The sequence below is a fragment of the Coccinella septempunctata genome, chromosome 7 (genome assembly GCF_907165205.1).
Source record: "Coccinella septempunctata chromosome 7, icCocSept1.1, whole genome shotgun sequence".
Classification (NCBI taxonomy): Eukaryota; Metazoa; Arthropoda; class Insecta; order Coleoptera; family Coccinellidae; genus Coccinella; species Coccinella septempunctata.
This window is the reverse complement of record NC_058195.1, coordinates 17,943,186-17,962,805: the sequence shown is the minus strand read 5'-3', so window position 1 is coordinate 17,962,805 and position 19,620 is coordinate 17,943,186. Positions and strand designations below refer to the sequence as shown.

Here is a 19,620-nt window from a genome sequence, read left to right as displayed (position 1 = left end):
AAAACTCTTGGAAATGGAATCGTGAAACTCCTCAATATATTACCACGATTGTAATCAAGAAAATCTGCATGAATTTCACTGTAATAGAGCTTTGCGCAGTATTATATTTTCATATAAATATGTGGAAACGGCAACACCGATATGTTCCTACTGTAGATAGAGACCTCTATCTACGGGTTCCATAGACTAATAAAGGAGTCTTTATTAGTCTATGACGAGTTCCTACATCCGTTTTACTTTCCCTCTCTATCGGATTGAATTATGATTTACTCCATAGATTGAATCAATCCCGTGAACGCGAAAGTCACGCGAAGGCCATCAATCCATTAGGTTAAGTCAAAGATTAATAACTTTGGTTAAGCATTGAACTCTATGGGAACTCTATGGGTTCAATGTGGTTAAGTCTTAAGTCTATGGCGTAGACCTAATGGACACATGTATCAGTAGGTCTACGCCATAGACAATCTTAATTCCTCTTCGAACCATGAAACAATTTCAAATAGTTGTACGCCACCTGGTGTCTGATTTTTGTACCTAGACATGTTTGTTTAACGAAAATATTCAATAAGAATCCAATCCACATCTATTGATGAAATTTAAAAACGTCATTAGAAGGTTAGGTAGATGCTTTGAGTTCGTACATTTATTTTCATTCAAGAAGATATATAAATCTTGCTTTATCTTCTTGTTTTTATTAGCGGTTGTTCGTGAGTGAATGCTAGCAACACAACATATCTAACCTACGTATCGCGTTTGTGAGTTTCGTCACCAGGTGGCTTAGTATTGAACTTGAATCGCCTACAGGAAAACTGGATTTGTTTTTAGAATTTTAGATTTGTTTTGTTCGGAACGATGTGCTCAAAAGTATCGTAGGGTTCAGACCTATCAAATCAAATTTGACTTCATCATAATAAGACGCGCAAAAGTTCTTGAAATTTTAGCAGAATCATCCACTTGCTTTGTAGTTTGTGCTCCATCTCAGCTGTTTGGAGGTGACTGACGTTCGAACAATCAACTTATCAACCTTCTTGACGTACTGCCTACAAAGCCAAAAGTTCGTACGGGTTGAAGAAAAACGTTTGAGAAATAATCTTGTTTGATTTACATGAAAGTGTGAGTTTTAAAGTGTCTTCGATCTAGAAATATGAGTGAATTGAGCCAAGAAGAGGTAAGTTTTCTTGTTCACACTTCAGCTGATTTAGCTAATGTTGGTTCTTCATGTTTAAATGTTTTTTGGCATTGAAGCTGTATGAAAACTATTATTCATAGTTTGTATAAACGACAAAAACTGTTTTTCTTCGTGAGTTCGCAAAATAATTCATATGTTGGTAATAAAGGGTGCAATAGAACATCAATATTGTTCAGTGAAAATGTAGACTAAGGCTATAAGGCAATGTTATTTCATCCTTTTTTTCAACCTTGTAATTTATGAATTATTGTCGTAAAGTGGGTCTTTGTTTTACCGGAATTCGATACAGTTTCTTCCAAATTTAGAGTAAACAAAGGATCCTTTTCTCACGATGGAAATAACTGTTTATTTCCGGCGTTCTCACTACTAGATGTTTTTTATCCACCGTCACTCCGTTACCAGACACTTTCTTGATAATTAGATAGTTGTGATTCATTCTCACTGAAAGTATGACTTTCAACTGGGTACGTGTTGAAAAAATTAGTCTTCTGTCAACTGACTTACACTTTTTCTGTCTCAGATACGCAGAAGACGAATAGCAAGATTAGCTGCTTTGGAAAGGGCATGTCCTACTTCACCCTCACCTCAGTCAACACCTATTTCTCAATCCCCAATAAACTCACAACGAGCCCTTAGTGTAGAGCCCTTCGATGAGCCAAAACCTACTGATGGTAAGTAAAAGCTTCACTGAGATCAATGATGAAATTCATTTATGCCAACACCAAAGTTATTCAATTCTGATCATACTTCAGTATTTTTCATTTGTATAAATTGAAGATTGCTGTGTCATTTATATTATGTGAACTGTAACAGATTTGCTGAATGCTAGTGGTTTTGGTCTAACTCTTCCTAGTGAAATTATTTTGCTGCAAATTGTTTATGGAAATTAGGTTTCACTCTGTTAGAAACTTAATTAGCAAGACTGCAATCAATCATCTATGTTGTAAGATATTAGGTTTTCATATGGATATTTTTCATTGTCTACTAGACAGACAATATGTCTACAACATCTAGAGATTTTTTTCTGGATAAAGAACCCTTTTCATGTATTTTTGTTTTATTCCTCATAATCTAGGTAAGTATTATTGTAGTTTCATGGAAATTGAAAACATGACATGAATGAGAGATACCAAAGTTGCACATAAATATTATGTACATATATTGTTCTAATCAACATACCTATATTGAAAAATGAATGTTTTCCTTATGCTTTATTATCTTATAATGCTTGAACTACCAGATATTCATGCTGTGGAAGAAAAGACGAACGAAGAAAACTCGTCAAACAGTGAAGGAATGCGAACAAGCGATGGGGTATTTCAAATTCCAAGCAAACCCATAGACGTTCCTTGCACTACTAGGCAGAGATCTAGACCTCCACCTCAAAGGAGCGACTCTGATACCAGCTCCACCCACATGGAAGTCGACGAGTGTATCGGTTCCAGCGATAAAATAGGGGGAGCTAATACAGACATCGATTCTGGATTCGAAAACATGGAAGTGAGTAGTACGATGATCTGATCTCCAATCATATCTCATGCTCTAGGTTAGGTAAGGCGTCCTGTTGTAGGTTACGCTAGGTCTTATGTTTCAGGTTAGTTATTTTGTAGGTTAGGATAGGCGTCATTGGGTACTACAACGATTTATCAAAATCAGCTGACTGTTCGTTGCTGTGGGGCATGCAAAGCATTTTATCGAACCGGTGTGTGTTAAAGTTTTTGATAAATTTCACAGCTAATCTTAAGTCAGAAACAAAAATTTCTCCAAAACCTGCTGAAAACACACTAAAACACCACTCAAAGTCACCGCATGGGAAAAAGGGAGGGAAAAGCTTGTGTGCCCCACGGCAACGAACGGTCAGCTGATTTTGACAAATCGGTACTAGAGTACCCTATTGCAGGTTGGGTGTCATGTGATGGTGTGATTTTGTAGGGTGGATGTCAAATTGTTATGTTGGTTAGATTTCCTAGTAGTTTAGATAAACTATATTTTGTAGGTAAGGTTAGGTGTCATTATGTAGATTAGCTTAGGTCGTTAATTTGTAGGCCATGTTAGGCCTCATTTTGTAGATTAGGTTAGATGTCATTTTGAACGTTAGGTGTTTTGTTGCAGAATAGGTTGGTCCTCAAGTTTGATTTTAGGTTAGGCGTCATTTTTTAGGTTGTGTTCGGTGTCTTACTGTATAGTTCGTGTCGTGTTTTGGTTTGTTTGGACGTTTGTTCTTAATTTCTAGGTCGATGAAGGAGATGTCAAAAGGGAAAGGAAGCGAGCGGGTTCGCTGGAGATGACGGACGAACAGCTCCACAACACCGTGGCAAGGATACTGGGCGCCACCTACAGGCAAGAGGTGAAATCACGACTGTATCTGCCGCAGACGGCGGAAATGTTAGCGCAGTCGCAGAACCCCCGAGTGCCTGAACTGATCTCCAGTTCCATCATGGAGGTGTTAGTCAGGATCAGGGAGGGGGAAGACCCCTTTCAAGAAGTCATGATGGAATTTAACGCTGATAACGGTGAATGCGGCAGTATGAAGTCTTTCTCTGCTAGTCCCACTTTGAACTTGAGGTACGATTGAAGTTCGACTTCTTGCTGCGTCTATTGATTCAATTGTTAAGTTAGGTTTTATAATGAAGTTGTTGTTCCAGTCCTTCTCCAAGCCCTGTAAGCAGTTGCCCCATCGCGGTGACGCCCCTTCAAGGCAGCTATTGCAACGATGGTACCCGCACAGGCAAGGCACTCAATTTTCTGTTGGACTCTTATTCGAGGGTCGGCATCGAAGAGAGAAATCACCCGAGAAAATCCAGTATTCCTCCTCTGAACGCAGTTTTGGCTGAACTTAGAGCACAATTGGTTCAATACGCTAGTTTGTTGCTGCAGGTGGGCATTCGTTTATTATTTTCTTAGATATTTTGTTCTAATCGTTATTTCCAGGGTATCATCATTCCGATTGAAGAAAAATCAACGCATGGCGTCAAATCGCCGTTATTCAAGTCTCTGATGGATCAAACGTTGCCCCGCGGTTTTCTTTCGGAATTGGTGGCAAGCATCCATACAGATGAAAATATGATGTCTGTGATATTCGGACCGATACTTCAAGGTTAGTGTTGAAATGTTTGGTAGTGCGGGAATTGTATTTGTGGCTGGTCCCTAGGTTTGTTTGAAGTAATGCAAGACGCCAGCATGGTGGACGATAAGCATCGCGGACCAATACAGACGCTGCTGGAACTGGCGGAGCTCAGATTCACCAATAGGCCCTTCTGCAGTTTCATAACGAAGCAGCCCCAGTTCATGCCGGACATATGCACACCGATACCCGGCAGAGAAATTAGTTGCACTTCGTTCTTAGCTCCATTCTTGTCGGTTTCGGTATTTGACGAAGATGAGCCATTGATAGCCGAGAAGTTTTTCTCCGGGAATTCGCAAACGGACAAATCCGTCAACCAGACGCTACAGGTAACTAGACGCCATCTACTTTTATGAAAGCAGTCGGTTGTTCTTGAAAATTTGACACATTCTACATTATAGTACGAAAATGGCAGGTTATGACGCTTGTCAAACTATTTTTTGGTTTTAAATCAACACTATATTGTCGGTTTTTACTTAAAGGTCTTAGTAATTACGTATTCCTCACAATATGTGAATTTATTTCGGAAAATAAATAAAGATGTGGAAAACATAATAAACTGATTGAATGATTCCTTATGTAATTATTTGCATAGAAAGTACAAGAACTCGGTGTTTGAATGAACAGTGTGACAATTTGACACAACCGGCTTTAAATTTCCCCAGAAGAAAAAATCTGAAGGTGTCGAGTCTGGGGAGCGTGGTGGCCATTCAACTGACACTCTTCTACCAATTAATTTCTCTTGGAAATGATCTGTGAGCCATTCTCTCAGTCTCACTGGATGAAAGTAATGAGATTCAGCTCCATCTAGAGGAAAGTGAATGAGGTCTTGTGAAAGCATAAGGATAGAGATATGATTTTAAATTTGGTGAGGCAATGGCTCACAGATTATTTCCAAGAGAAATGGATAGGCAGAAGAGAACCGATTGAATGGCTACCACGCTCCCTAGACCTGTCACCTTCAGATTTTTTCTTCTGGAGACATTTAGGGCCAGTTGTACAGTTTGTGTTGAGTTTAGTTTGAACCCAGTTGAACTCTTACAATTCCGTACAATTTTGACTGCTTGAACTAGGTTTAATGTTGAACTCGGCTCGAATTTGGACTGTACAGGGTGGACAAAATTGGTGATACCTGAACATTTTCCACCCAACAAGATAGAGGAAAATGTATGGCACATTATGGTCGTCATTTTTCGAGTAACTAATAATGCCATCTACTGTATTTCTCTTATCTTTTGTTTTCGAGTTATAGGCCAAATTTAAAAACGGAGTTCAATATCTCCGTTTCTGTTTGAGCTAGGATGTTGAAATGAAAGCTTTATACAGACACTTTTTTGATAGCACTCCAGCGGCGTAGGTACTATGATTTTTTCCAACAGGCTCAGCTATAACATAAAGTTGTGTTTTTTCTTATGAAAACAGTAGTTTAAAATGACTTAGAAAGTCTGAGGGCGATGTATGATATATTTCTGAAACGGAAAAAAAAGGTGATTTTTTCTAAGTCATTTTAAACTACTGTTTTCATATGAAAAACACAAACGCAAGTTTTAACTCAGCAAATAAACCTATTGGAAAAAATCATACTACGCCACTGGATTTCTATAAAAAAAGTGTCTCCATAATATTTTTATGTCTACATCCTAGCACAAACAGAAATGGAGATAATGACCAAAGTTGAAATCGTCCAAATTTCAATTCTGGCCTATAACTCTAAAATAAAAGAAGATAGTGAAATGCAGTTTATGGCCTTATAAGTTTCTCGAAAAAGGACGAACATATTGTTTCATTCATTTTCCTCTAATGCTCTATCTCGTTGGGTTAAAAAGTTGTAGTTCAGGTATCACCAATTTTCCCCACCCTGTACAATGTACAACCAAGCCTTAAAGTCGGTTGAGTTCTAGTTATAAAAATTGAGAAAATTATTCCATGGCCAACCTACTGCTTTTATATTGAGTGAATAGACTATAGATTAAGAAATAACCAATAAACTTCTCCAGTCGTTTTCGTATCAAACTGTAACCTTTGAGTATTTTTCGATTCAGCTCGAATTGGAGAACACGAGAACAAGTTTATACCGGATTTTTCACTGCCTATTGGCCAACATGGAAAGCAGGGATCCTACATTGAACTACATCGCTTTCGTACTGAAGTGCAACGAAAAACGATCTCAGATGCAGGCCAATGAGGGAGCTCTGGCAGGGGACGGGTTCATGGTGAACCTACAAACCATACTTCAGATGCTGTCGGTCAAGATCAAGCTAGACAAGATAGATCCCTTATATCCCTTCCATCCGGAGACCATGGTCAACATCAAGAACGAGACCAGGATTAAGTTCACCTCTCAGGAAGTAGATAATTGGTTGGAAAGCTCAAGTGAGTTAACATGAGCACTTTCCTAAAGCGATCGATAATTTCGTGTGTTGTTTCACAGAGGACTCGATAAAGTTCCAACCGCCGAACTTCTCGACAATCTGTTGGTTCCTCACCTTACACTGCCATCATTTGTCTTTGCTGCCGGCCCTCCAGAAGTACCAGAGACTCTTGAAGTCAATCAGAGAGTTGCAGAAACTAGTTGACGAAAAGGTAGCGACTGAAGCGCAATGGAAGAATACACCCCAAGCTCACCACAACAAGATACTAATAAAGAGGTGGAAGTTGGAACTGAAAAAGATGAATAAGTGAGTAATAAATGTTCGGTAGATGATACATCGCATCAGTTCATCAGAATGTCATGCACTTGACAACACATTTTTAGGTTATCAATCTGTCAAAACTGATAAGTTGACGTTTTTGGGTTCTTCTATTTTTCCTTTTAGTATGGCCACGGCTACTAAGGCCTTCAGACAAATTTTTTTCCCTTTCTGCACTTGGTGGAAACACCCGAGCTGATCATGGATAGCCACAAACGTGTGAAATAAAAAAAAAATTATATTATAATCAATCTGTCAAAACTGATGAGTTGACGTTATTGGGTTATAGTCAAGAAATTGACAAAATTTTTTACTGTTTATGTTAGATCAGTTGTTCATGTCAACTTTCTCATATTGCTTCTATTTTTGGGTTCTTTTATTGGACGATTATATTCTTTCAGTTCTAAGCTGTGTGCTGATGCTGGACTCCTAGATAAAGGTTTAATGAGGAGAACATTGATTTTCTACACTTCTGTGGCTGAATATCTTCTGATGTTGATGAACAAGGATGATGCTGAGAGCAGTGCTGTGTTTTCAGCTCTACCCGAGTGGTACATTGAAGATATTGCAGAGTTTCTCTTGTTCACCTTACAGTAAGTGATCGATTTCAGGTGTAAATTGGTAGCTGGATATTTTATTAGGAGTACAAGTGGGACAAGTAGTCAGTTGAATGAGTATTCGAGGTTATTTTTCTCCATCTTTCGCGTAGGTCAATGCCGTCAGTGGTAGCCGACAACATGGAGAACACGATGATCACCTGGCTGCTCGTGTGCATCTGCAAGTCTTCCATGATCAAGAACCCCTATCTGGTGGCTAAGATCGTCGAGGTTGTCTTCGTAATCAGCCCCTCCATACATCCGCGTTGCGAAAACTTGCATTCGCGACTGATGCACCATCCCCTGTCGCAGGACACGCTCCCCAGTGCACTCATGAAATTTTACACTGACGTCGAAACCACCGGTTCAAGTTCCGAGTTTTATGACAAATTCTCGATCAGGTATCACATCAGCTTGATCATCAAAGGTGAGGTTAAATCTGTTAAATTGGTCGATTTGATGCATAATAGTTAAAACTGATTTTGTCAGTTCAAACTTTCAATTATGTGACATCTCAAAAGATTAGCTGTGATCTATCGCATTATTTTCGATTCAATGAGGAATTCTTGATTTCTTGCTCTGTATACCATATAACGAAAGCATAACGTCATTTAGCGAAATTTTCTACAGGTATGTGGGACTCGCCAGTACACCGTCAAGCCCTAGTAAACGAATCGAGAAACGGCAAACAGTTTGTACGATTTGTGAACATGCTGATGAACGATACCACATTTCTGTTGGATGAATCACTGGAGAGCCTGAAACGTGTACATAAGATACAGGAACTGATGAACGATGAAGCCAGATGGTCGAAATTGACCTCGGAACAACAACAGAGCCGGACCAGGCAACTTGCAGCGGACGAACGACAGTGCAGATCTTACCTAACGTTGGGCAGGGAAACTGTCGACATGTTCCATTACCTCACCATCGATATCAAGGAACCTTTTCTCCGTCCTGAACTGGTTGACAGGTTGGTTGGCCGATTAGGCCGTGGAAATTTGACAGTTGACGCTTTGTGTTGGAACGTCAACTTTCAAATAACTTATTTATTTCGCGACTATCTTCATTATATGGATTTTCAGGTTGGCCTCCATGCTCAACTTCAACCTGCAACAGTTGTGCGGTCCAAAATGTAAAAATTTAAAGGTTAAGAATCCCGAAAAGTACGGTTGGGAACCGAGAAGACTGCTGAGTCAACTAGTTGACATCTACCTCCATCTAGACTGTGATAAATTTGCATCAGCCCTTGCCGGTGATGAAGTGAGTATAACCTAAAATAGAGTTGGTTTAAAATTGAAGAATCTCGTCATCAACAGAGATCGTTCAGAAAAGAGCTTTTCGATGACGCTGTAGTAAGGCTGCAGAGGATAGGAATCAAGTCGACAACGGAAATAGAACAGTTTCAAGCTTTGGCGGAGAAAGCTCATAAAGCCTGGGTGAACAATCAGAAAACGGATGATTGGATGTCGGACGCCCCGGAAGAATTCAAAGATCCTCTTATGGACACCCTGATGACTGATCCTGTTCGTTTGCCGAGCGGGCAAGTTATGGATAGGGCGGTAATCATGAGACACCTGTTGAACAGCAATACGGATCCTTTCAATAGGCAACCTCTAACTGAAGAGATGTTAGTCCCTGGTAAGTTGACCTATATTTCGATTTTGACAACTGTCATTAATAGACTTACAGCGGGTTTCATAAAACTCTTACTGCCCGATCAACGATTTGACAGTCACTGGATTTCAAAAACGAAATCACTAAAACTTTTTCATTCCTACATATATTGAACAAGAAGCAATTTAGAATCATTGATTAGATGTATATAGATCATAATTTGATTCGAGAATTGAATTCCGAATTCTTATGGCTGAATTATTGATTGAAAACAAATTGACGTTTATCTGTCAATCAAGCGTTGATTCCCCGATCGAGCTTTATGAAACCGGGGGTAAAACTTTGATTCTGACATCTTTCGTGACTAAACCTCAGCTGTCATTTGGTTATTTTTTCCAGCTCTGGACCTGAAAGAAAGGATCACGAACTGGAGATCCAAAAAAGCCAGATCGTCTTCAAACTAATAATTCTTTAAGTTATATCTGAATTGTAATTATTTTTATATGCGAATAAATCATGTATGTAGATATTTGATGTAGGCCTGAATATCTCGGAATCAAATATTTCATTAATTTCGACAAGGTAAATATCAATTCATTCTTTAAAACAAAGGCTGATTTTGATATAGAGGATCTCTTTATTCTTAAGTTGTGCTGCTACGGAAACTTAGAAACAGGAAGAACTGCCATAGTGATGTAATGGAAATAGACGATTTTTGCTTTTCGAATAGTTAATTCTAATCTGAATTGCCAACGTTCTTTTTGTATATAAAGATTGACTAGTTGTATATTTAGAAACTTGGAGATTGATTATATTCTTAGGTTTAAGGTAAAGGATAAATTTGTCTTTTTCTGGTTACGTTGACTCAATATTATTTGCCAGGAAAAGTCGAGTTTCAGTCTGAACAAGAATTTTTTATATGAAACTAAATTGTATTTGTGGTCTAATAGAATTTTTACTTGAAGACTCTTTTACTTTTTGTTGCCAATACCTATCTCCAAAACAATAAAATTCGCAACAATATCGATTAATTTTGGTGAGTACAATTTTGTACATAGACATAGACATGTTATTGAAAAGAAAAAGAGGAAAAATATATAAAAATGTGAGTTTCTAATTGATTTTGAATAAGAAAAATACTGTTTTGATTAATAATTTAATCACTAAAAAATATAAAATTATTCAAATCTATTCACAATATATTGTCTATTCAAATATAATTGTTATTGTCGAAAATCAGTATATTGGCTCAGATTGTTACATAAGTACATTGACATTGACCATATACGAATATAGCACCGATTATACAAATGCTACCTCAAAAGGAGGAAAATATACAATAGGATATTGATTGATGCCTAAATATACATAATGAAAACTAGAACTAAAATAAATAAGTGTTAAATACGAAATAAAATTACAAATGAACAGATGAATATAATCCTTTAATGAAATAAAATTCGAAAATATACTAAAAAAAAGTTCCGTATACTACGGAATATGAAAAATAAACATTAGTTTACTTTCATTAAGTATACTCTACTCCAAGATAATCATTTCTACAAAAATCAACAACCTATAAATTATTTGTACTAAATTCATTACTCTCATACAAGCTGCGCAATCACAAAAAAAAGTGGAAACACTTTCCACAAGCTGATACTGCATACCATTATCTTTTTTCTGTCGATTGATCTTATGTAAATAAATAAATACATGATAGAGAGATCGTAAGGTTCGATTTAAATATATAGGAATTTTTATATTCTTACATGGCAAAATAAACTGCCATGTATGACATCATGATATGAATACCCTCATTGGAAAACCACACTGAAGTTTTTTATGACTGACATGGAGAAAGCACTTTTTTTTCACTAATTTTTCTTTGTCTCTCGAAAGTTTCCATTGTTTTTGAAATGATTTTACTAGGATTAAAAAAAAACTCCTGAATATAACATCAAACCTTAGACTATTTACTGCAAAAAATGAAAAAAATGTTTCGTTTCAAGATATCCCTGATATGTTCAAAAATTTCCTACATCTTACGTAACCTATATAATTATCTTTTTGTGATGTGGGGCAGAGAAGTCACCATACTACATGCTAAAACATACAATATACCAAAAAACAAGTTTAATTTGGCAGTTTTTTTTGGTACACTATGCATGTTGTTCGATCTAAACTGCTTCTCAATTTTAAAAGCGTTCGGCAATGTCACCAGAGGTAACATAAACCACTTGGAGTATTTTAAAGATGCTACCATGAACATTATATATGGGGTGAAAAGAAGGAATGCATATAAAACATGTGATGCTGTATGACCAATAATAATAGCCAAAGTTACAATTCCTACTTTGTTATCAGCTTCAGAATCTCTAGTATTATTACTGTGAAGAATAGCTTCTGTATTCAGGGCTAAAGGGATAGCATAATACATCGTAGACCATTCTACATATCCTGTTTGGGACATAAAAGCAAATAAAACTGAAATGGGTCCAAATATTGTAAGTATCAAAACATCTCCCAATGCAATGTACTTGAATCCTATACCACCAGTGTATAAGAAACTAGAGGATAGTCCTCCAAAATAAACCAAGGCTAAATGTTCCATTTTAGCGGGTGACAGTACTGCAAGCAGAATAAAGCCTACACAACCCGCAAAATATAAGTATGCTCCAAGAGATACAACCTAAAATATGGAAATGATTTAATAAGTTCCAACTCAGTAACGCACATTGCAATCACCTCATCTTTAGTTAGAATGTGATCCACCAGTGTTCTATCATCAGATTTTCGATTATCAATACCCTTTACATAATCAAAATATGTATTGACTACATTTCCAGCTCCATGTACAGATATCACAGTTATTACAGTGAGTAACAATGTGAAATAGTTAAAATCTGCTTCACCAGGATATTTATAGGCAATGGTAGACCCTAATAGGGTAGGCATAAGACTAGCGCTGAGAGACCATGGACGTAGGGCTAAAACATAGCTGGACAACTTCATAAGTCCATTGTTCCTCTTTATTTCTACTGTTGATGAAGCCTTAGCATTCCCATTTGGAATTGTTTGCAACGTATCAATACTTTTTTCTGTAGGTTTCATGCTAGTTGAAATTTGATGATGTAATTTGAATTTCAAAATTCGAAAGATATTCAAGCTTGACGAATAATAATTTTTGGTATTTCGAGCTAAAGTAGCCTTTAAACAATTTATTTATCCCTGTGTTTATGAATGCTTTACGTCAAATTTTTTCATGAAATCGTGCTGACATGACAGGTTGACAGGAGAATAATTGACGTCTGTCATGAAGCGATGTAGCCAGAGATATATATCTCTGGATGTAGCTGGTAACAAAGATTAACTGGAAATGCGAAATGCCTTTTTTTGGTATCTGGCCCAGCAATGAAATGAAAGCCTTTAGATCAAACGTACCTCTTACACTAGACAATTCTAATAGATTATTTCAATTATGATAACAATTATAAAAATAATCAGGAAAAGTGATTATTATATGATCTATGATTTTTAGGTTAAATGTCAAAATCTTAAAATTCCAACCTCTAAACTTTTAAGATCTATGAGCAAAGTCGTATATAAAACAAATAATATTGTTTATATTTTCCATTGATATATCTTATTTATATCGGTAATGAGTGCTCAAAAGCAAACTCGTGGCTCCGGCCGAATAAAAGAATGCGAAAAACGGAAAATTGTAGATGATTCAACACGAAGAAGACGTTTCAGAAGAATGCTAGAACTATTGGAAAGCGATAACTACCAAGAAGACCCGCACGCAGACCTCGTAATGAGTAAAAAGTTGCCAAAGTTTGACGATGATTTGGAACAGAGGTCGACCAGAACCAAGAAAAGGGAACGTACAGCAGATTATTATCAAAGCAAATACAGAAAAACATTCGAACAAATGGTCGAAGAAGATAGAATTGAAGCTGAAAAGACTGGAAGAGTGTCATACTTAGATGCTGAGGCGAGAAGTGCAGATTTTGCTGCGAGGAAGTTCTGTAACGTTTGTGGATTCTTCTCGAAATATACCTGTGTAACGTGCGGAATTAAATACTGTAGTATAAGATGTATGCATATTCATCAAGAAACAAGATGTTTGAAATGGACAGCTTGAGTTAGGATCCTTTTTTTCTGGTATGTTGATTAGTAACATACTTTTTTTTATATTATCAGAAATATAAATTTTTTAAAATAATAATAATTTATTTATAAAACTTATGTACATAAAAAACAAAATATACAAATTGAGACTGCGGATAGCACTTTTCTTCATCTGTTGTAGAACTTGTCCAGGGTGATTTTCAAGTTAATGTTGCAGGAAGCTAGTTCGATTAGAAACGTCTTGAATATATGTGGAATGACAATAGCTCTCAAATCATCACTGGATCCGCAAATTCTGCACATTTCTCTTGTTTCCACCAAATATTTTTTATCGGATCTCCTCGTTATTTCAGTCATGTGACTTATCAGGGACTGGCAAGATTTGCATGCTAGAGCCTAAAAAACATATCGATTATGAAATTTTTTTTTTTTATTTGGGTCATAATGATAATTAAACTTCACATCAGTTAGTACTTACAATAGTAGCATCTGAATTATGAAGCAACCTGTCTTGCAACAAGAACGCGGCTCCGTGGGCTATCAAACAATCTCTCTCCATCTCACCAAACCTGATAGCACCCCCCTTCTTTCTACCTTTGATTGGCTGGCGGGTGATCGGATCTATCGGACCAGTCGATCTAACCTATAAAAAATATCGGAAATATTAGACATTTTTGTTTCAATTTGTCACTCATATCTCATGACGAGGGGATTCAAACAGTATTCTTACCTGAAATTTATCAGAGACCATGTGTCTTAGACGTTGATAATGCACAATACCAGTGAAAATCTGGGTTTCCAAGGGTCTACCATCTATCCCTGAATAGAAAGTCTCCAAACCGCAATAATTGTAACCTCCTGCAAAATGAATAATGAACATACATAGTTACTCAAGAAAGCATTTGTTTTATTTGGTGAAAAATAAAAAAGATGCAAAAACGATAGGTCATTGGTCATTTTCAATCTTGAATGCCTGGTCGAATGTTACAATCATGTCTGAGCCGTTATCAAGCTATCTTCACGTCCTTTCGAAAGCATAATGGGCGTTAGTAGTACAACTTGAAGTTAGCCAAACCCGGTAAATTCTATGGCTATCAAGCGTCAACCTTTTGTCTATGCAGAGTAGGATACCCAGCTTACAGTAGCGCGAAATTTAATTAGTTTATTTATTTTGATTTTCCCAGTTTCCCAAGCAGCTTTTCCGAACTCTTTTTCATAAGAACTTTTCACGAAGTATAAGAAAGGTTAAAAAAGTGAATAATATCGGTTCAGTGATGACAGGGCAAAACAGGAAAACCGGCTCGATGCGGCGAAGCTTTCGCCCCAATTTGTGAAAAACAGAGGCGACCTTTGATAAATGAGCACTTTCAACTTTTGAAAACTTAGTCAAAATACCCACCTATTTCCAAAAGACGACCAAAATAGTCGATAGCAGGATCCTCTTCGGAAAACTCAAACGGCGTGGCGTCGTGGACCAATCCGTGCAGGGCCGCAGATTTACCGGCCAGTACTTCGATCATCATAGCCACTGTCATCCTTGAAGGGAAACCATGCGGATTGAAGATGATATCGGGCACCATTCCTGTCTCGGAGAAAGGTAAGTCTTCTCGGTTCCACAACTGGGAACAAATACCTTTCTGTCCGGCCCTACTGGCGAACTTGTCACCCACAGATGGATTCCTCTGCAACAACAGAATAGATAACTGTTACTCAACGGTGTTGGCAGCACTTTTATTGGATTTAACGCAAGTTTATACATAACCTTGATCGATTACCTCTTGAAAAGATCCAAATAGGGAAAAACTAATTCACAACTTAGGACTTACCGATATTCTGAAGGTGATGCAAGCTATCCTGGGAGTTTTAGTTCCGAAATCACTGCACTGCCTCACATTTTCCACCACATACTCCTCCTGCGATGTGAATTTTTCCACTACGTATTTAGACTTATCGGTACTGTAATAACAATAAAAGGGTTCGTTGTTGTTCATTTTTCTTCCTATGTAAGGCAATCCGTCGCTATCCATAAAATCATCTAAATTCGGCTGCTTAGGATCCCGATAGAAGTAGTCATTTGGATTATCTAAATTAATGAATTGGGATTTGATCACTGCCCCATGTGCGAATCCAAAGTCGTGCGAAGCCTTGTTTATTATCATAGCATCCTCCATATCGTAACCCTAAAAACAAATGTAATCTTCAGATTGCATTATCCCATCAATCCACCTCAAACTTACCGTATAACTAATTACTGCAATTATGGCGTTTGTACCCATTGCAAAATCATCCATTTTCAAGGCGTCATAATGAGACGGCCTAAACAGGGGCGAAGCTGGGGTCGTTAGCCGATACAGTTTAGTTTCAGCCTGTACTGGCCAGTTATGACAAGGGGTGCCCATTGTTTGCTTACCCATCTGGCACTGATACATGTTCCTTGGGGATTGGTTACAATCTGGTAAAGGTATCAACCTTGCCAAATGGGAAAGAAAATCAGTCTTCGTTGGCTCTAAATGAGTAGTGACACCTGGAAAAAGAATAATCAGCATGAAAATAGGCTTTTTATGGGATTCAAGTGACAACTGGGCATAATTTGCTACTTTGTGACTCGACATAGGCAGATCCGCGACCAGCCCAATGCGTTTCAGATAGTACTACAGAAAAAACAATATGTTTCAAACATACCTTTATAAATTTCATTAGGTCTGACAGCAACATCCAGGTAGACCTGCTCAAATGTACCCACATATTCTATTTCTCTGGTACCAATATGAAGTAGAGGCCTCATCATCCTCGACGAACCAGTAAATAGAAAGATTCCAGGATATTGACCGGGAGTTTTTTTTTTAGGAACAAGAATGATTTCTGTTGTGTTTGGTATCTCTACACCCTTTATCTTCAAGTACCTGATTTTGTTGACGTAATCCTCTACAGAAACAAATCGTATATTAGATTTACATTGACAAAGTAAAAAGATGTTTCTTACCTGCGTTAACATCTTCCACAAAGCCTAAAACTCTACCATCAAGTAGAACAAAAGTGCAATTTTTCATGTTGCAAGATTTAGTATCGTCCAGAGAACTCATTCCATATGCGGCCAAAACCATAGGCATGTTTTTAGCTATCATCGCATCAGGTTCCTTTGAAATAAAACAAGATCCGCTCAGATGGTTCAGAAGCCCGCAGGGCGCCCCGTCGGGGGTGTGGACTGGACAGATGAACCCCCAAGCGTCAGGCAACAATTTTCGAACATCAGTTGTTCTCATTTCCTGCAAAAAGATGTGTTAAGATTTTTTATATACTTTGGTTTCTACAGAACTCACTGCGAAGAATGCTCCTCGATGCACAGCTTTGAAATGGGACATGTACCTCATTCTGTTTAGATTTTCTGCAACAATAACAAGCCCTTTGTCCTGCATCAAACCCAACCCTGTTTTAGAACTTATGTTTCCAGTGGCCAAAAAGTGTTCCATATCATTCTGTATAACCCCTGCATATTTTACAGCTGTAAGTACGTCTTTTATGCTGACCGGGTTGTTAGAGCTTGTTCTTGCTTTATTAACGAGCCTAAGTCGCACTCTTTCTAACCAAGTCTTCAACTTCTCTTTCAATACCTTGAGGTACAAATGACCACCTTAAAGATGAAACATCATAAGTAAATGCAAAAGAACTAAATGTTAAGGTTCATAAATATGTCAATGATGCCTAACTTAACCTACCCTATTTCCCAAAAAATTGAAACATATTATGAATTATAAAAAATTTACAAAAGTACTCACCTAAAAGAACTTCTTGCATCATTACAGCGTCAGCCCCTTCGTTTTTGCACTGGTCCTGTGCGAAAGTGAACAGTTTCTGGGTCATGAAAATAAGCAAATTAAATTTATCCTCATTATTATCGAGGTGTATCAACACATTATTTTTGAGTATATAATCTGTCACTTCAGAGTTCGTGTACCAAGGAGGACATTCGGGGTACTTCACCCTGAACATTTTCCCCATATAATCTTTGCAATCTTCATGCTTGTGAAGGCCCTGTTGATGTAGTTGTACTAACATTCTGGAAATGCAGCTGAAAGAGAAATCCTGGTGAGTTGATTTTATTTCATTCTGATTACTTGAAAATGATTGTAAAAGTATCAATAATGTTCAAAATGTAATTCAATTGGAACTGTAAATAATACTAACTCTCGATATTTTATATCATCTTCATGAGCTTCCAGGATTAATTTATTCATCATAATGTGATAGTCTGTGAAATCACACAAACACTTTAAAATAAGCATAAGTGGCACGAAAAATGGCGTCTTGTTATGGGTAAAATTAAGTTTCACACAGCCGTTAGTTAAATAATGAAGAACATTGACCTGAAATATAAAAAAAAATTGTTAATCTTGGATAAAAATCTCCTTCCATTTTATTCTACTCTAATGTTTGATGAAAAAAAACTTACAGTTGACTCATGATCCTCCTTCACACATCTTATAGAAATACCAAGGGAAGAAAAAAATTTTCCTCTCATTTTCCAACCATTTCTTTCAATGGCGATAGGATAATTCTTTCTTGTCATCAGAAGCATTCTGGCCAGTTTTTCATGTCCCTTGATTAAAAAATATCCGCCCCACTCATCCTCATGCTCTCCAGCATCGACTAATTGCTTGGGAGTCATATTATGTAGATGACACTTTTTAGACTGCAAAAAATATTTGATAAAATTCAACATTAAAAAAAAAAGAATAAATTTACCTTGATCATAATTGGTATGTCACCTAAATCTTTCACAAAAGGTTCTTGTTGTGTATCATTGAGCCACCAATCCACTTTAATCATCAATTTTCCTCTATAAGTTCCTGCTCTCTGTCTACATTCCTTGGGATACACTGATTTATTCGAACATATTATTCCAGGCGGAACAGCAGGTTTTGATATAGAGGCTTCAGAAATAACAAATTTAAATTTATCATTATTGACAAGAAATTGTTTAGGATCCAAATCTTCCACAGCTTTGTCCAAGCCTTTTTCGATCATAAAATTAAAACTATCTACGTGTGGAGCACCTAATTCTTGTAAGAGCTGAAAATTAATTTATGGTTTAATTTACGAAATTCACGTTTGAAATATTAGCATGTGGTACAAAATTTTCATTTACTGATATTGAATACCACTTACCGGATTTTGTTCTTCAGCAGGTTTCCCGAAATTCTTTTTCGTAAGATTTCTTAACGAAGGTTGAGGTCGAGATGCCATAACGAATATATTAAATTATTAAAAACTGCAAATAAAGGTTCACTTTTCAAAGATCAACAAAAATTTCAAATTTAACCTCTTCCTCACAAAGCACAGAGAAACACAAAACACATATGACACTTAATCAACTAGCAGAGATCGTAGATCAAAAGCAACTGAGACCACAGAACAGACCCATATAGAAGGGAAACTCCCCTACTAAGAAGTGGGGTCAAGTTTCAGCGCCCCCATGCGGTGGTTCGAGGAAATAAAAGCGCCCTCTGGCGGCCGGAATTCGAAACAAATGAGCGGGAAAATTTGAAATGCTTCCTATTTAAAATCATTTGATTTGATTTTTGAAGTTCGGGATTGAAACAACGTACTGGAATGAGTTAATATAGCATGTCAAGATGCTATATTACCATTCCAGTACGAGTTGTTTCAAATCCAATGTTCTCAGAAGCTTGATGACTTGAATAAAAAAAACACATATGTAGGCAATGATATAACTATATTTCTTCATAAATAAATCATATATACATCACAGTGTATGGCCTTATATGTAAAGAATAAAATAAAAATAATTCTAATGTCCATATAATATACATCAAAGTTTATGGGTTTATAAGTAAAAAATAAAATAGAAATAATTCTAATGTCCATATAATATACATCAAAGTGTATGGGTTTATGAGTACAAAATAAAATAGAAATAATTCTAATGTCCATATATACATCAAAGTGTATGGACTTGATAGGAAAAAAATAAAATAGAAATGATTCTAATGTCGATATGTACATCAAAGTGTATGGCCATATATGTAAAATATAAAATAGAAATAATTATAATGTCCTATGGGAATTATTGGTTATAGGACTGAAGGAAAACACTGTTTTTTTTTTAACTTAGTCGACGTTTCATCAGTACTTTGCTGATTTTTTCAATTCAATTCAATTTGGGAGAACCCTTTATCATAAAGCACTAATATTCATGTAACCAATAATTCCCATATATATGTAAAAAATAAATTCACACTTTCACTCAAA

General features: G+C 36.8%; 4 protein-coding genes across 5 annotated transcripts; 2 read left to right on the top strand and 2 right to left on the bottom strand.

Moving 5' to 3' along the window:
- Positions 1-772: 772 nt before the first annotated feature.
- On the top strand, positions 773-10,180 carry LOC123316712 (ubiquitin conjugation factor E4 B). The gene is made up of 15 exons (XM_044902910.1): positions 773-1,168; positions 1,710-1,860; positions 2,430-2,689; positions 3,423-3,754; positions 3,835-4,066; positions 4,121-4,286; positions 4,341-4,642; positions 6,356-6,686; positions 6,745-6,991; positions 7,405-7,596; positions 7,713-8,026; positions 8,230-8,572; positions 8,685-8,862; positions 8,919-9,240; positions 9,616-10,180. The coding sequence occupies exons 1-15, from the start codon at positions 1,145-1,147 to the stop codon at positions 9,678-9,680; spliced, it is 3,459 nt and encodes a 1,152-aa protein (XP_044758845.1). The 5' UTR covers positions 773-1,144; the 3' UTR covers positions 9,681-10,180.
- An 831-nt stretch (positions 10,181-11,011) lies between these two features.
- Positions 11,012-12,519, bottom strand: LOC123316717 (ubiA prenyltransferase domain-containing protein 1 homolog). Its single transcript, XM_044902921.1, has 2 exons — positions 11,965-12,519; positions 11,012-11,908 (listed from the first exon to the last, which is right to left on the bottom strand). The coding sequence occupies exons 1-2, from the start codon at positions 12,328-12,330 to the stop codon at positions 11,279-11,281; spliced, it is 996 nt and encodes a 331-aa protein (XP_044758856.1). The 5' UTR covers positions 12,331-12,519; the 3' UTR covers positions 11,012-11,278.
- A 151-nt stretch (positions 12,520-12,670) lies between these two features.
- On the top strand, positions 12,671-13,504 carry LOC123316719 (zinc finger HIT domain-containing protein 1). Its single transcript, XM_044902925.1, has one exon. The coding sequence runs from the start codon at positions 12,878-12,880 to the stop codon at positions 13,361-13,363; it is 486 nt and encodes a 161-aa protein (XP_044758860.1). The 5' UTR covers positions 12,671-12,877; the 3' UTR covers positions 13,364-13,504.
- LOC123316713 (DNA-directed RNA polymerase I subunit RPA2) lies at positions 13,482-18,703 on the bottom strand. 2 transcript variants are annotated; one of them, XM_044902912.1, is made up of 15 exons: positions 18,671-18,689; positions 18,517-18,619; positions 18,094-18,420; positions 17,801-18,040; positions 17,536-17,714; positions 17,127-17,419; positions 16,671-16,981; positions 16,334-16,616; positions 16,033-16,275; positions 15,588-15,874; positions 15,177-15,530; positions 14,750-15,032; positions 14,081-14,208; positions 13,829-13,993; positions 13,482-13,746 (listed from the first exon to the last, which is right to left on the bottom strand). In XM_044902912.1, the coding sequence occupies exons 2-15, from the start codon at positions 18,592-18,594 to the stop codon at positions 13,519-13,521; spliced, it is 3,399 nt and encodes a 1,132-aa protein (XP_044758847.1). In that variant the 5' UTR covers positions 18,595-18,619; positions 18,671-18,689; the 3' UTR covers positions 13,482-13,518. The 2 variants fall into 2 exon arrangements, with proteins under 2 accessions (XP_044758847.1, XP_044758846.1); XM_044902911.1 differs by having other exon boundaries at positions 18,517-18,703.
- Positions 18,704-19,620: the final 917 nt, after the last annotated feature.